This window comes from Brachyhypopomus gauderio, chromosome 3 (assembly GCF_052324685.1).
Source record: "Brachyhypopomus gauderio isolate BG-103 chromosome 3, BGAUD_0.2, whole genome shotgun sequence".
NCBI classification, from domain to species: domain Eukaryota; kingdom Metazoa; phylum Chordata; class Actinopteri; order Gymnotiformes; family Hypopomidae; genus Brachyhypopomus; species Brachyhypopomus gauderio.
In genome coordinates this window covers 35328095-35343496 of record NC_135213.1, presented here as the reverse complement: position 1 = coordinate 35343496, position 15402 = coordinate 35328095, and the positions used below count along the sequence as shown (strand labels likewise).

Sequence of the window (15402 nt, the reverse complement as noted above, 5' to 3'; positions counted from 1 at the left end):
AGCATTATACTGAAATCATAATAAAACATACATCAGGAATAAAAACAAAACCAAAACCCGTGCCCAGAAGCACTGCATCAACCTCTGGACTTAACAATCGTAACAGAGTTGGCAAGCAATAATAAACACAGCATGGACCATCTTGATACTCACATTTTACGAGAATTTAGTAGTTTCAGAGAGGATCTACTTGACAAAGACACAATAGTGCCTGCCTTCAAAAGAAAAAAGTGAAGGAACTTACTGCAAAGGAAATGACTGTGTGTGGTAGGAGGAAGAGGAAGAGAGAGAGAGAGAGAGAGAGAGAGAGAGAGAGAGAGAGAGAGAGAGAGAGAAAAAGAGAAAGCACGGGCCCGGATTAAAACAGTGAGACAGGTTCTGGAGTGTTTTTTTTCCCAGGCGAAATTGCCACTACTTTAACGTACCTTGCAGAAATTACACACACACACACAGAACATTCAATATGTTTAAATTCTTCACTGATGTTCAAGAAGTTGACACAGGGGAAAAAACACCCCGAATAACTGGCGTGAAAAGCTGCGAGGAAACGTGCCGCCGCGCGAGGACGAGCAGCCCACGGAGCGCGAGCGAGACCGTTTTCACGTCGTGACCAACAGCCACGGGACCGAATTCCGTTTACACGTCCGCGACGTTCCGTTATCATCAAAACGCAACGCCGCCGGTGTACAATAAATCACCCGTCCAGTTCAACAACGGAGACCGGCGCCTCTCGGTTCCCGGTAGTAGACGGTGGCGTTTACGCACGAGCTCACGCACGCGAGCGGGGGGAATCCGCGTTAAACGCGCTCTAACGACGTGGCGACACGAGCCGGTTACCTCGCTCTTCATAACGAACCGTCCGCTCATGCCGTCGTCCGCGACGTCAACTTCTCGGTGTCACCGGTGAGTAAACAACGGACGTCAGACGAGCGAGTCCTGCGCGCGACGCTCGGAAACAGCGCGCGCTCCGCCGCGCACGCTCGTGCGCCTACGCAGCTACAAGCGTGCGCGTCTAACGTTCACGGTGCACGGTGACCTCCTCAACGGCACGTCTGACCTCGATACACCGGGAAAACGAGCCTAGCGGTTAATAAGCGCCGTGATAACGGGCTGGCGGCGCTTTAAAACACGTTTCTTCAAAAGTTGCATTTGCCCTCTCGCGCTCCGGTAGAAACGGCAGAAGTAGAAGAGGAAGTAACAGCAAAAGTGTCAAATCAGCCCAAACAGTGTTGACTGGCCGTTTGGCCGCTCAGACCACCGGTTAATGGGCGCAGGTGTTTTATAAACGTGTTAATTCAGCACAAACCGGCCGCGTAACGGAGGCGCTCCGACACCACGAGCCTCCAGCGGAGTGAAACCCTGAAGTTGGACCAACATTCACCTCCGTGATGCAGAAACAAGCGGGACACGCAACTTTACTGACCTCCTCCTGACGGTTCTGGACCGGGACCGTCCTGGAGTGTTTCTTTAGCCGTTATTCACGTTGTTCGCTCGGTTTTATCCGCCCATGCTGCCGCGCTGCAGCTCCGCTGACGTGAGACGGAAATAAGTTGCAGTTTGTGAACCACCAGCACCTCCTTACAAGTAGGATATCCTCCCTGAAGAACACTCGCCACCTTCACGCCACCACGCCGTTATGTCCATGCCGACGTGTGCCCAACTGCCTGGTTATTCTAAACTCCCCCCCCATGTCTTTTTCATAAACAGTTTCTACACTTGCAGGTTGACTGTGTGTGTGTTGGTGTTGCGTCTCCACTTGTGTGTAGTGTGAACGTGAATCCAGGCCAGAACAATCGAGTTCAGATGAAGGACAAGATGACGCTCATAGTAAAAACGAAACATTCGCTCCAAATTCATTGTGGAGTGATGCATGAAATGTGTACACAATACGAGACATAGAAACACCAACTTTGCTTTTTAGAGAAATCATAAAATGTAAAAATCGTTTACCGTCCTGATCAGAGACGTGTTATCCTTTGTCTGTCCAACTCCATAGAAGTCGTTAGACGCTTTGGTCCGCGTCTAGAAATAACACCGAGTATATTTTACAATATATAACAACCCCGACTCCTGATCTCTCCAACAGCGGGTTTAAATATAAAGTTCTTCAGTGCGAATTATGTCGCGATGTCAAACGTATATCATCCGCTCCGAAAACATAATAATTCTCTCACCCTAATTCTACTACTAATTCTGTATATCGCTAAACAAAACCGTTGCGACAAGCTGCGGCGTGAGCGCACTCGTGTTGACGCTGCCCAGACCTGAATTAAATTACACGCATCAAAATTTCATCGTACCTGCTCTAAGGTAACTGTAGTGACAGGGTTGAACGGACAACGCTCAAATGAGCTGCACAAATTCTTGAAAGATAATGCCACCTGCCGTTTGATTCAGAAATTGCATTTTAAAAGATGACATAATAGTCACAAGCTTTTGAGATCGAATGGCAAGATTATAATCTTGATGTCATGTGCAAGGCCAAACTGGTAAAATTAACATAGATTGAATCTACAGCCAAACACTTAATCTACAACTAATAGTAGCTAGGAGAAGAAAGGGCACGGGAGATTCCTAATCAACCCAGAATATGCTTGGCTATCGTATGCATTGCTTTTGAGATTTTTATTTTGTATTAATCTACATTAAACCCATCGCTGGGCTTATGTATTAGGTCAGACATTATTGCTAATACTTTTCTTACTCTAATCTTTGTGTGCTGAGGATTTGCACTGAAATAGGCCCAGTAAGAGCCTAATTACGTGGTCAAATCGAGGGCAGCTATGTTAAGCTGTCACAGCTGCAGCATTCCGACTGAGATTGTGTGTATGCCAGTTATACTGCACGTGTTTTACACTAGAAGTAATCATGATTGCCACTCCAGTATTACTCACAAACAGGAGGAAAGTCGCTGTCTTTATTATAAAGGCATTTATTCGAATTATATGTGCTTCTATAAAAGTGGAGAAAGTCTGTTTTTTGTACCAGTTTTACCATTTAAAAAAAATGTTATTTTTCTTTTGTAGTTTCCCTGTATTTCTTCCACTATTGTTGATGTTTTATTCCTTGAATGATTTTCCTTGGTTTATTTTATTCCAATCTGTCTGTATAATGAAATTACGACGTTATTAAAGGTCTGCCTTAATGGCAGACGTGCCTGTCTAGGCCTACTTGAAAAGCCTACAAGCAGCTTATAGGTTTTAGTGGCGTTGGTGGTTTGTTTAGACCATATTAAACTCAATATCCCAGTGATCTTGTAGGCGATCGGCTAGCCAATCAGATTGCCGGACCCGCCCACTGGCGCTGTTTTGGATTGCAAGCGACAAAAACCAGAGTCTTCACCGACCCCGCTGCTTGGTTCTGTTTCATACTTACATGTACAGTAGATTTAGGTTCAGGTCATAGCGGATGGCGTCAACTTTGCTGTCACCAATGGTGGATTATTACAACGACGAAGAGGAACTCGATAGTGTGGATGAAGACGATGATCGGAGTTTCAGAGGCAGAGATTCCGAGGAAGGTAGAGCTAGCTCTCGCTAGTTTAGCCACGGTGGCTACTGCTAGCCCGCTAGCGGAATAGAAGCCCGTGTAGCGTTAGCATGCTAGCTAGGTTACCAAATAGAAGCCCGTGTAGCGTTAGCATGCTAGCTAGGTTACCAAATAGAAGCCCGTGTAGCGTTAGCATGCTAGCTAGGTTACCAAATAGAAGCCTGTGTAGCGTTAGCATGCTAGCTAGGTTACCAAATAGAAGCCTGTGTAGCGTTAGCATGCTAGCTAGGTTACCAAATAGAAGACCGTGTAGCGTTAGCATGCTAGCTAGGTTACCAAATAGAAGCCTGTGTAGCGTTAGCATGCTAGCTAGGTTACCAAATAGAAGCCTGTGTAGCGTTAGCATGCTAGCTAGGTTACCAAATAGAAGGCCGTGTAGCGTTAGCATGCTAGCTAGGTTACCAAATAGAAGCCTGTGTAGCGTTAGCATGCTAGCTAGGTTACCATATAGAAGCCTGTGTAGCGTTAGCATGCTAGCTAGGTTACCAAATAGAAGGCCGTGTAGCGTTAGCATGCTAGCTAGGTTACCAAATAGAAGCCTGTGTAGCGTTAGCATGCTAGCTAGGTTACCTAATAGAAGCCCGTGTAGCGTTAGCATGCTAGCTAGGTTACCAAATAAAAGCCCGTGTAGCGTTAGCATGCTAGCTAGGTTAGCACTAGTTAGCCTAGTTTAGCGTAGCCAGCTGTCTAGTTAGCTACTTTGTGGCCCATTGTGGCTTATTTTGTATTTATATCAGCCGTGTAAGAACGATAGCAGGAAACCGTTGGTAATACAGCTAGCTAGATTAGCCAGGGAGCTAGCTAGCATAGTTTATAAACCTAGTCAGTACAGTGTTGGCTAGCTGAAATGAACAGGTAGCAGTACCGTTAATGTTGCTGTTAATGTTGCAACAAAGCGTCAAAGTTGGGTGTAAAAGAGGTCAGTGTTGGGGGAAGGCTAGTCTTTAACTCTGGACTGAGGGCAGTTTCCACAGGGTCCTGTATGGGTTCGGGATTTCATGCAGAAACTGTGCTGACTGGATGTTCTTATGTTGCACGGCCCATAATGAGCGGATTGCGTGTTTGAAAGACTCTCCTCCGAACTGGTAGTTGATGTCCAGGGTTCAGTTCCTCCTCCGTCGACCTTTTTCTTCTTGATAAAATATATTGTGTGATTTTTTCAGCTTCCGTTCCGTTTCAGACACTGAAGACGCCAGTGAAACTGACTTGGCAAAGCATGATGACGATGATTACGTGGAGATCAAGGAACAGTGAGTGTATAAAGTAGACTTTCTCATGTTTGTCATCCCTAATAACGTCCTTTATTACCATGTTTAACCTAGCCGCCCCTACAGCTCTTGAGCTGATGCTGTCAGTCTTTCTCCTGCTGCAGGATGTACCAAGACAAACTGGCGTCGTTGAAAAGACAACTACAACAGCTCCAAGAAGGTGATGAGCTCACCCTGATCTTCTTACTTCAGAGACAGTAAAAACAGATAGAGTTAAAAAAAACACAAGTAATCATTGATTTTTATAACATATTAAGCTTAAATATGTATTTTCCATTCTTACACATGGAGTAGTTTACATAGGTGAAACGTATTATGAATAGTTTCCAGTAGAGAATTATTGAAAAGGGGATAGATATGTGTACGTGGCTATCATCAGTTTGCCAGAACTGTCTCTTTAATCTGTCTAATGTGATCCAGCAGTAGAATTAATCTGTGTTGTCCAAGGCACACTTTCCTATGAAATCATCTAACATCTTGTCAAATATCAGTTATATATCCTGCACACATTGATTCCACTAAGCTATAAGCAAGGCAGGTTTATTTGGATAGCACATTTCAAACACAAAACAAATGCTTTACATGAAAGCAATTAAAAGCAGTCAGTGTATAAACTGTAAATAATTTGGATAAAAATGTTCAAAATTACAAAAAGCAATAAATTGGTGATTTAAAAAGAAACAGACAGGAATGGTTGCAGTGTATGGGTCTTAGTTCCTGATCAGGCAGAGGTGTGTGTGTGTGTGTGTGTGTGTAGGAGATAGTGGGTTTTAACAGTGGTGTGTAAACCATTCTTGTGTCGTCAGGCACCCTGCAGGAGTATCAGAAGAGAATGAAGAAGCTGGAACAGCAGTATAAGGAGAGACTTCGCAACGCAGGTGCACACGCGGCACGGCACACGCGGCACGGCACACGCGGCACGGCACACGCGGCGCGGCACAGCAACCCAGTGTTCACAAAGGCTGATTTCTGTATGGAGCTACGGTCTGAGTATAGAATAAACCTCTTTCTTTTTTCTCTGGTTCTATAGATCTGTTCCTCCAGCTTGAGGTAAGATTGCATAAGCAGTGTACACATCTCAATGCCAAAGGATTCAAATGGAAAATCCTATTTAACTGAGAGTTGAGCGTTTAGTCCCGACATTTCTCTTCCTCACTGCCAGACTGAACAGGTGGAAAGAAACTACATCAAAGAGAAGAAAGCCGCCGTGAAGGAGTTTGATGACAAGAAGGTGGAACTGAAGGAGAACTTGATTGCAGAACTGGAGGAGAAGAAGAAGATGATTGAGAATGAGAAATTAACCATGGAGCTGAGTGGAGGTGAGAAGGCCAGGACTGAGCTCCCTTTCTCCACACCACCTCCTTCTTTCTTCTCCCACTAGTGCTGAGAGACACTGAGGAGGAGGGGAACGGGGGGGGGTTATGGTTCTCTTCATTTGCAGAGTCGATGAGGCGAACAGTTAACGTGAAACTTATTACAGGCCGTGGAGTCGTTTCATTTAGTTCCCATTTCATCAAGTTTATGTTTAGGACTGTTTGTCATTTAATGTGAATCAGCACAAAAGAAACACTGTTCTGTTTATTACTGATCAGATTCCATGGAAGTGAAGCCTATCATGACACGCAAGCTGAGGAGAAGACCCAACGACCCTGTCCCCATCCCAGACAAGCGCAGGAAACCCGCTCCTGATATCCTTTACACACACACACACACAAACCTGCTCCAGATATCCTTTACACACACACACACACAAACCTGCTCCAGATATCCTTCACACACATGCACACACACACACAAACCTGCTCCAGATATCCTTCACACACATGCACACACACACACCTGCTCCAGATATCCTTCACGCACACACACACACACACACCTGCTCCAGATATCCTACACACACACGCACACACACACAAACCTGCTCCAGATATCCTACACACACACGCGCACACACACACACACCTGCTCCAGATATCCTACACACACACACACACACACACACACACACACACACATACATGCACACAATATCTGCTCCAGATATCCTACACACAGAAAACCTGCTCCAGATATCCTACACACACACACACACAACCTGCTCCAGATATCCTCTACACACACACCCTGCTCCAGATATCTGTATCTCCAGATACACTGTACCACCACACGCAAAAAACCTGCTCAGTGTTGTTCTGTCGTGCGTGCGTGTGTGTGTGTGTGTGTGTGTGTGTACGTGTGTGTGTGTCTTCTTTAACTCTACACACCCCAGCTAAACTACCTACTCACCGAGGAGCAAATTCTGGAGGATCTGAGAACGCTGAACAAGGTAATGGAACCAAAACCACATCCAGCTGCTTCCCTCACGTCTCAAACATCTTGAGCTCCGAGGCAGTTGAGGAACATCTGATGCTGTGATCATCTCCGTTATTATATCTCGTCATCTCCGTTATTATATCTCGTCATCTCCGTTATTATATCTCGTCATCTCCATTATTATATCTCATCATCTCCATTATTATATCTCATCATCTCCATTATTATATCTAGTGTTTCTAACATTTCACTGATGTATTTCCCTGCAGCTAAAGTCACCAAAGAGACCGGGTGAGTTTCAGCTCAAAAGCCACTGGTTTCTCATGACCGTAAACAACAATTACATTGTCCATATTGGTTTCCAGTGTTGTTTACTTGTTTGTTTGTTTTTAGCCTCCCCCTCTTCCCCAGAACATCTTCCCATCGCTCCCATGGAAAGTCCCTCCCAGCGATACGAGGCGCGGACAGAGGAGGGAAAACTCTACTATGATAAGAGATGGTACGATCCGTCCCGGGGGGGGGGGCATGTGTCAGGACAGCGGGACATTTTACCCTGCGCTCAGGAAGCACCAATGATTCCATTATATCAGTTGGAAATGCAAGGAACACGTGTTTTCAATAGCTGGAGATTTGAACAAATACAGTTTTAACTTTTACTCCCTGAAAATGGCCAGTGTGAACGTCACTATTATTAAATCCTCCTGCGGTGTAGTTCTCACAGGCACCACAAGGTGGCACAAGTAAGCCTCGGAAATCCCAGTGTTAAGTGTGATAAGGTGTGTTCTGTCTTGGGCCAGACACTGAACTGCATCCACAGTGCAACACAGTTGCAGTGTTGTGATGTGAGGCTTTGTAAACACCGTTTAAATAGTTCATCATTGAAATCAATGGCTGTTGAAAGGTCAGTGCTCTTGGGTGTGTGTGATGTGGTAAGTGTCCAGCTCGGACTCTCTCGGGATAGCTACGTCCAAGGTGGGTGGAGATGTAGGGAAAACAATGGCTTTCTGGTAAAACACTTGAAATACACGTGTCTACTTCGATATATGTTGAGCTATACGTATAGATTATACAGAGTTTCAAGACATTAACCATGTAGGGAATTACATGTCATTGCTCCATACCATAGTGGAATATTCCATTATGTCTATTTAATAGATGACCTGGGGCAAGACATGTCTGAACCATTCTTAATGTTTCTCTAATCATATAAATGATCATCTTGGCGTGGTCGGCATGCGCTCTGCACACAATAAATGGAATTATTAGAGGGTTCATTTGCATACTTGCAATATTGGTTTTTGCAGAGACGAGCGTGCAGGTAACGGATCTGTGGGTCTGATAATGGATCTAGAGGATCTGTTGGGCAGTGCTGGTGAGAAAGACCACACGGCTTTAATGTCGTTTGTTTTTGTTTGATTTGGGTTTGTTTGTTCTCTCTCAGGTACCATAAGAGCCAAGCCATCTATCTGGAGTCCAAGGATAATACCAAGATCAGCTGCGTCATCAGTTCTGTGGGTAGTGGTGAGGTACGCGTCTGTAGTCCTGAGGTGATTTAGCACTGGAGCTCTTCCACATATTGAGAGCTTCAGGCAGGGGGAAAAAAGACTGCAAATGAGAATATTGTCTGCAGTAATTTAGGTGATTACTCTAATCTTAATTTCTTCCTAATCTAGGACCTCAGCTGTAATCCTCTAATTGAGTTTCTTGTAGTCTTCTCTTCTTGTGATTTGATCTTTATCCTTCTGCAAGTGCACCTATTTTTCTGGGGTTTTTTCTTCGTTTGGTTTTTCTCGTTCTGTGTTCAGGGTGTTTGTGTTAAGTAACACTGGCCGTCCGTCTCCGCGTCCGGAGCTAAGAGTAGCCGTGTGAGCTCTGGGTGACGTTGATTGCTGAGAATGGTCATCGTTTGTTTCCGTGACATCAGGCAGTGACACTTTTTGAAACGCCTCAGGATTCTGTCACGTCGTGTCTGCCACGGGGACTCGTCCTGTCTCACGCTGTAGTCTTGACAAAAATGTCCACCATTGCTGTCATGGCAATCTTGACCAAGAGACAAACGTTGAGACAAAGGACTACTAGCACCTTCCAGAACTCTTTAATAGGACTCACCCCGACTCACCAACCCCTCATCTTCAGGAAAATAGAAATCGGCTGTGTGTGCGTGGTTGGGTTTAAATGAATCAGTCACAGTTCCACAGTCAGGAGCCAGTAGAGAACTGGGAGAGCAAAGCCAAAAACTGACCCAGAATCAGTTTTCTGCTCCTGATTTGTATGGTGGTGTTTGGGTAGGAAGCAGGAGCCCCTCTACACACCAGTCACCTCAAACTCAAAGACTGCAGCATGCTTCGTTCACCTGCTATTTAAAATACTACGGTAGTATTTCATTGATACTATTTATTCTTCATGTTCGTATGCGTGTGTGCGCTCTTTCCCTCCAGATTTGGGTGAGGAAGACGAGTGACAGTACGAAGATGAGGATTTATTTAGGCCAGCTACAGCGAGGGGCCTTCATCATCAGACGGCGCTCAGCAGTGTAGACACTTCCTTCCTCCTCATCCTCCCAGTCTCCTCCCCTGAACCCCGTATGCTGTCGTGTGTGTGTCTGTCTGTCACACCTGTAAGACCTAAATAAGAGTGCTCTTCACTCTTTCTCACCCCCTCTCCAGTCTCACTCTTCTCCTTTCCTGATCTTCACGTGAGACTCTACGTTAACTTCATTCAGAATCATGTCTGTCTTGCCATGACGGGTGGCGTGTTTCTTCTTTCCGGACACTGAGGATGGATATTTTCACACACGTGTTAATTTCTCTTGTACAGTTTTGCGTATGTGACGTTTTTGTACAGGCTAAACAATGTGGAATCACATCTACTGAAGGAGTTGTGAAACAGTGGTGCACTCCTAAATCTCACCAACACAACTATGAACACAGCCAGCAGTGACCAGCCGAGCGACGGTGCACCAGAGCAGAGTTGCATGGCCTTGGACCAAATCTGTGTTCTGACCCTATTCTTATGGATCCAGGTTCTTGATATAGTCCCAGTCCCGGTGCAGATACACACTGAGTGTTTCCTATTGAAGGATGAGGTCCACAGGCCAAAACTCGTTGGGAGGGGGGGCACTATATGAACCTGCCGTGCCGAGGGGTTGTTTAGGGTCAGGGGTCATCTGGCACATGTAATGAACCATGTTTAAAACCTCTGAATGCTTTGTAAATTTTTTTTATTATTGATTGCTATTGATATTGGAATCACAACCTCCAATTTGGTTTTGGAATGGAATATAAATGAGTGGTTTGTTTTTTTTTTTGGGGGGGGACACGACACACACAAAGACTACATTTAACAGCATAATCTTTGTGAATTACCTGAACTATCATATAAGTGAATGATCCCTCTATGGAAAATGGAAAAATCGGCTTTACAGATCACGGGTTATAGTTTTGGTATACTGTATGGAACACTTAGTACTCAGACTTCTTTTCTGGTTTTAATTTTGTATTCAATATGAAATAAAAATAAAATCCGATGTGGTTCAGAAATGAACTTTCTGTTTCTTGGTGCTGACTGTAGTAACACATGCCTCTACGTTGAACCCAGCCTCGTGTCGTGTGTCCTTCAGAGCGTAGTGCAGGGTTGCGTTGGGGAAAGGGTTTTGCCTTTGAAAATGTACTTTTTCAGTCTCCTGTGCTGACGAGTCTTTTGTCAGCCGTCATCTGTTTGCTAGGCCAAGATGACTGTTTCTCCCTGCCGAGCGCCACAGTCCTGTCAGAGAAGACAGGTGAAGACAATTATTGTGCCGGCACACACCCACCCTTTTTCCCATTTATTGTTTGCAGATGTAGATGTGATTACTTTTTGTTGTTTAGTTTCTTTGGTACTTGTAAACCTAAGTCTAACCGTAGTGCCGACAGTAACCGTAGTTACCACAGAGCTCCATAAGTGCGGAGATCTTGTGAGGATCAGACGCTCTAAAGCCCTTCTCCCTTTGATCTTGTAAAGTTTGACAAAGCAGTCTGAGTGCACTACAGCCCAGCAAGACAAACGACGTTGTGACAAATAATTTAATGTGAGACAGAAGGGCCTTTTATAGGCTGTGCTTGCCTGCCATGCTCTCCTGAACAGGGCAAGGACAGACGTTTCAGGCAGCTTTTAGTAACGGTGTGGCAAAACGCTTTGTGTTGTCAGCACCATGTCAAATGGACAGGAGAGGAGGTGGAAATGCTTTCTGTGGGGACGAATGTCGCACCTGTAACTGCCACAAAGCTGTTAAGGCGTCACACGGATCAATTCACCCCATTTCGCTTTTTAATGGCTGATCGCCTAGATGGAAATAAAACTTCTCTTTCTTAGTCGGTGTAGGACAAGAATCCATTATTGGAGACCAGCCTCTATACTAAATTATGTTAATCTGCAGAAATTGGATCACTGAGTGGTTCCTAGTTTGCCATTTTTCATTGAATTTTTCTGCTCATTTCCCAATCAACATTATAATAATCAATCTCACACCCAATCAGCGAGAGGTGTTGCCTAATTACCATAGTCGAAGGTAGAGCAGAGCCAGCCTTGTTTCAGCTCATTATATCAATGTAAGGAATGGTTATAAATGATAACGTACGCAGCTGTGGCCATGCTGCACACTGAACACATGCAAGAATTTGTAGAACCCAACCCATGAGAAGTGATGTCATTGCTAGGGAGCCACGCTGGAGGTGAAGCCGGCGGATCAAAGACATAAACGCTTCACGGTGTGTTTCTGCTGCGTTAGTTCGGACAGAATAGAAGCGAGAAAAGCCTGGGCTGTGTGTCGGTTCGTGTAGGGCAAGGTACGTTGGCCAGAGGAAAACCGAATGGATGGGCACTAGCTGACCTCCAATGAAAACTCGGAGAACTTGGAGAAGAGGTCTAATCCACACGGGGTGTTCCTGCTGATATACACACACTCAAAGTATGAAGGAAACACTTAATCATCACAGTGTAAATTGAACATCAGAGATTTCCATCTGTCCAGTGAGCAAGCATGAGTGATTGTGAACCAGTTTCACGTCCTCATCACTACTGGTAGAATCAGACGGTCTATGTGACCCATTCAGGATGCACACGTAGCCCAGCTTCTTCAGCATGACACGTCCGTACTGGCCATCACAAGGTTCACTGTGTCTCCCAGTACTGCCATGGCCCACCATACCCCCGCCAGAACTTACACTGGTACAACGGGCCCAGGGCTCCTCCTGGTGCAGGGTGTGTAGGCAGTTCCTGGATGATGAAGGCATTGGTTCCATTGGCTGAGCCTCACGCTCCACAGAACTGAATCCAGTCCAGGACCTCTGGGACATTATGCACCAGTGAATCTGACAACACCATGTAGCTCCCCAGACGGTCCAGGAGTTCACTGGTGCTCCTCTCAGGTCTGGGAGGAGATCCTCCAAGATGCCATTACCCACAAAACTCCGCTTTGTTCATGGAGATGCAGGTTATCAGTTCAGACTAGTAGAGCTGCATATGGGCATACTGCTGGTTGTCAGGACAGACAGTTTGGAAACGATTGACGTAAACTGTTCTTTAGTTGTAATGCAGTTTACTTGGCTGTCCAGCTGTAGCTGTTGAACTCCATGGTGAGGTTCCCGTGGTGAAGCTTAAGAAGATCCCACAGCTGTTAGGTTTCTCTGTGATTACTTCTGTATGATCATCAACAGCCACGTTTTAGTTTGGTGTAGAGGTTGGTGGTGTACTCCACCTTCACTAATATCTATGACCGGAGAAGGAACCCACTCCCAAAGACCAAAATGATCCAAATCAAATACAACAATTATTATATAAACATCAAGTAACACCGAGAACACAAAGTGCTCAGCTACAGTGATTACAGAGGGCTGACGGAAGCCGAGCAAAACACACATCAAACACTTCAGAGCACTATACTTCAGACACGCTGAAATAAATAAACCTACCATCGCACACATCTCTGGGATAAAACACGGATCACACACCAAACAGCACCACGGGTAGCGAACAGCAAAGACGTACAATGAATTCTGATCGCGTGTCACATAGTAATAAAAAGAATTATCAAAAGGGAACAAAGAATAAAATAATACAGCCACTTGCAACAGCTCAACTATGCTGGAGTTAAATACCAAATGGCAAGCAGAGATCTGCACGTGCCTGGGTCTGCTGCTACGCCTTCTCTGGGGTGTCTGGGGGCGGTTGGAGAAGGTGCTTTCATAGGACCCAATTAGTTTGACATCCTGCAACGTTTCTCTGGCTTGTTATAATCCTGTGTTGTGTTGGATCAGGTTGATCAAATAAGTTGTTTTAATCAAGCATCCAGTTGTTACAAGTGCAATCAAAGTTATGGGTCTTCTGAGGGCCTTGGGTGCACTTGGGTTGGAGACACCTGTGGGTCGCTTGTCCTACAGGATTTACAGTACAGTCTTTTAGTTACACACCATTTCATAAGGTTTTTGTTTCTCTGCCTCTAGAGCCCTGCCCCTAGAACCTGACTTCACCTGCCTCAGTGACCTAATCTACAATCCAATCTGGCATCAAGCTCATAGTCACTAGAGGCTTCCACTAGAGGCAGACTACTGTATCCCTCTCTAGATCACAGGGTGCAGACTATTGTATCCCTCTCTAGATCACAGGGTGCAGGCCATGTGAACCAAGCTCCTGTTCCATTGGTACAAGGACTGGACACCCCGCTGAGAGACAGATGCCTTTGGCATATTGATCTGATCTCAAAACACTGAAATGTAAAGCCTGCATTAAGGGTACAGTGTCTGATAACTTCGTACTACCACAATGTCCACTAACCTGTGGCAGTCTGTTATACACCTTTTTATTGGACGCCTATGAAAAGCACTGTTAAGTCTAAGGCCTGTCTAATAGGGTAGCCAGCGGGGGAATAATGTAGGCGTTTCTCATAAAGTGAGCAGTGAGTGTGTCGCGTGGAAGATTGAGCTATAAGCACAGAGCAACACACTCGCGCTTGTTATGTAGCCATTTGCCCTCCTTTTGAAAGACTTTCCCTCTCGAGAGAATTGTGCATACTTATAGTGGTCTTTCCAGGATGAAATAATATATGAATAAATGAAAATGCAAGACATATATTGGAAAAAGTCTTCTTTGCAAAAAATAAAAATGAATAAAAAAACATTTTTACGCTTGGATGAGGTGTAAAACTGGTAACGTCGATAAATACAAATGTGTGATGCGACAGGATTATCCCCAACAAATGATGACGCAGGGTGCCAACAGCTACATCAGGCTCAGGCCTAAATTCTTTTTAATATTTTAATCCCTAATCATGGTACAACTTGAGGTTTTCCACTAATTTCTGCCAAGGCTTTGGTGTGTGAGGAAATCAAAAGTAATTTGTTATTAACCAGGAAGTTTCAATGACCATTTAGGTAGAATATAGAATATACCACGATAATCCAACAAACACAAGAGTCATTCCAGTGTCTGAGACAAATATAACAACAGAGAGAGAGAGAGAGAGAGAGAGAGAGAGAGAGAGAACTCGTTTTGGCGAAATGTATGTAATGAAGACAAAACAGATATGTGTCTACAGCAGGCGTACTCAACTAAATTTGTCCGCGGTCCAATTTTGGCAGATACCTGTGACCCGAGGTCCGGTGCGGGCGGGGGTGGCGAACGTAAGTTGTTGAGCGGGGGGTGGCGAACGTATCACTCGTGACGGAGTGTTTTTTCAATAGCCCTGAAATAAATGCTACGGTTTTGTTTTGGTCCGTATCCAGTTAATCAGGAATGAGATTGGGTCCGGACAGGACTGCGTTCGGGTCCGGATCCGGACCGCGGTCCGCCAGTTGAGTACCCCTGGTCTACAGATTTGTGTGAGCCGTTGTTTGTCGTTGGTAATCTGGTCAGGGGGCTACAGGACGCTGTGGCGGATGAACGGGCGCCATGGTGACAGATCGATGACGCCAAGTGTAGTGCGCGCGACGTGGGGAACGCCGACACGCATTTGCCGCGTGCGTGATTTCTTCACGTGAGCTATTAGTCAATGGATCCTGTCCTGGCGGCTCGGCCCGATTAATTCCGGCGAGTAAAGCAGAGTAGAGAGCTGGTCGTGCGTGCACAAACAATAATTAAGCTAAATGCGTGTGATAGAATGCATGTAAGTCATTTATTTGGGCTCCTGGCAGTAGCTTTTTTAAAGGTAAATTATTCGATTTACTTTTATTTTCTTACAAATTTAAATGAACTGCAACATGTACAACATAATGCAAACAATTATTTGACCAAATTG

At 45.1% G+C, this 15402-nt stretch overlaps 2 protein-coding genes and 1 long non-coding RNA gene across 8 annotated transcripts in view; 1 reads left to right on the top strand and 2 right to left on the bottom strand.

Annotated features, from left to right (window-relative positions):
• taok3a (TAO kinase 3a) overlaps positions 1–2327 on the bottom strand; it is a 60970-nt gene extending 58643 nt beyond the window's left edge. For 2 of the 6 annotated variants that reach the window (XM_076997905.1, XM_076997902.1), the window contains exon 1: positions 1424–1770. The gene's annotated coding sequence lies outside the window, so the exon portion shown is untranslated. Of the gene's footprint in view, positions 1–153; positions 207–837; positions 990–1423; positions 1771–1950 lie in introns of those variants that run through there. The other 4 variants (XM_076997904.1, XM_076997903.1, XM_076997906.1 and 1 more) reach the window with 4 other exon arrangements.
• Positions 2328–3271: 944 nt separating this feature from the next.
• On the top strand, positions 3272–10676 carry suds3 (SDS3 homolog, SIN3A corepressor complex component). Its single transcript, XM_076997910.1, has 12 exons — positions 3272–3520; positions 4730–4799; positions 4922–4977; positions 5624–5695; positions 5848–5867; positions 5980–6136; positions 6410–6505; positions 7085–7146; positions 7403–7424; positions 7527–7632; positions 8575–8659; positions 9572–10676. Exons 1-12 carry the CDS (start codon positions 3409–3411, stop codon positions 9668–9670), a joined length of 957 nt encoding a protein of 318 aa, XP_076854025.1. The 5' UTR covers positions 3272–3408; the 3' UTR covers positions 9671–10676.
• On the bottom strand, positions 10449–15044 carry LOC143509312 (uncharacterized). Its single transcript, XR_013129621.1, has 2 exons — positions 14751–15044; positions 10449–10895 (listed from the first exon to the last, which is right to left on the bottom strand). It is a non-coding gene; the product is annotated as an uncharacterized LOC143509312 (long non-coding RNA).
• Between the last annotated feature and the right edge of the window lie 358 nt (positions 15045–15402).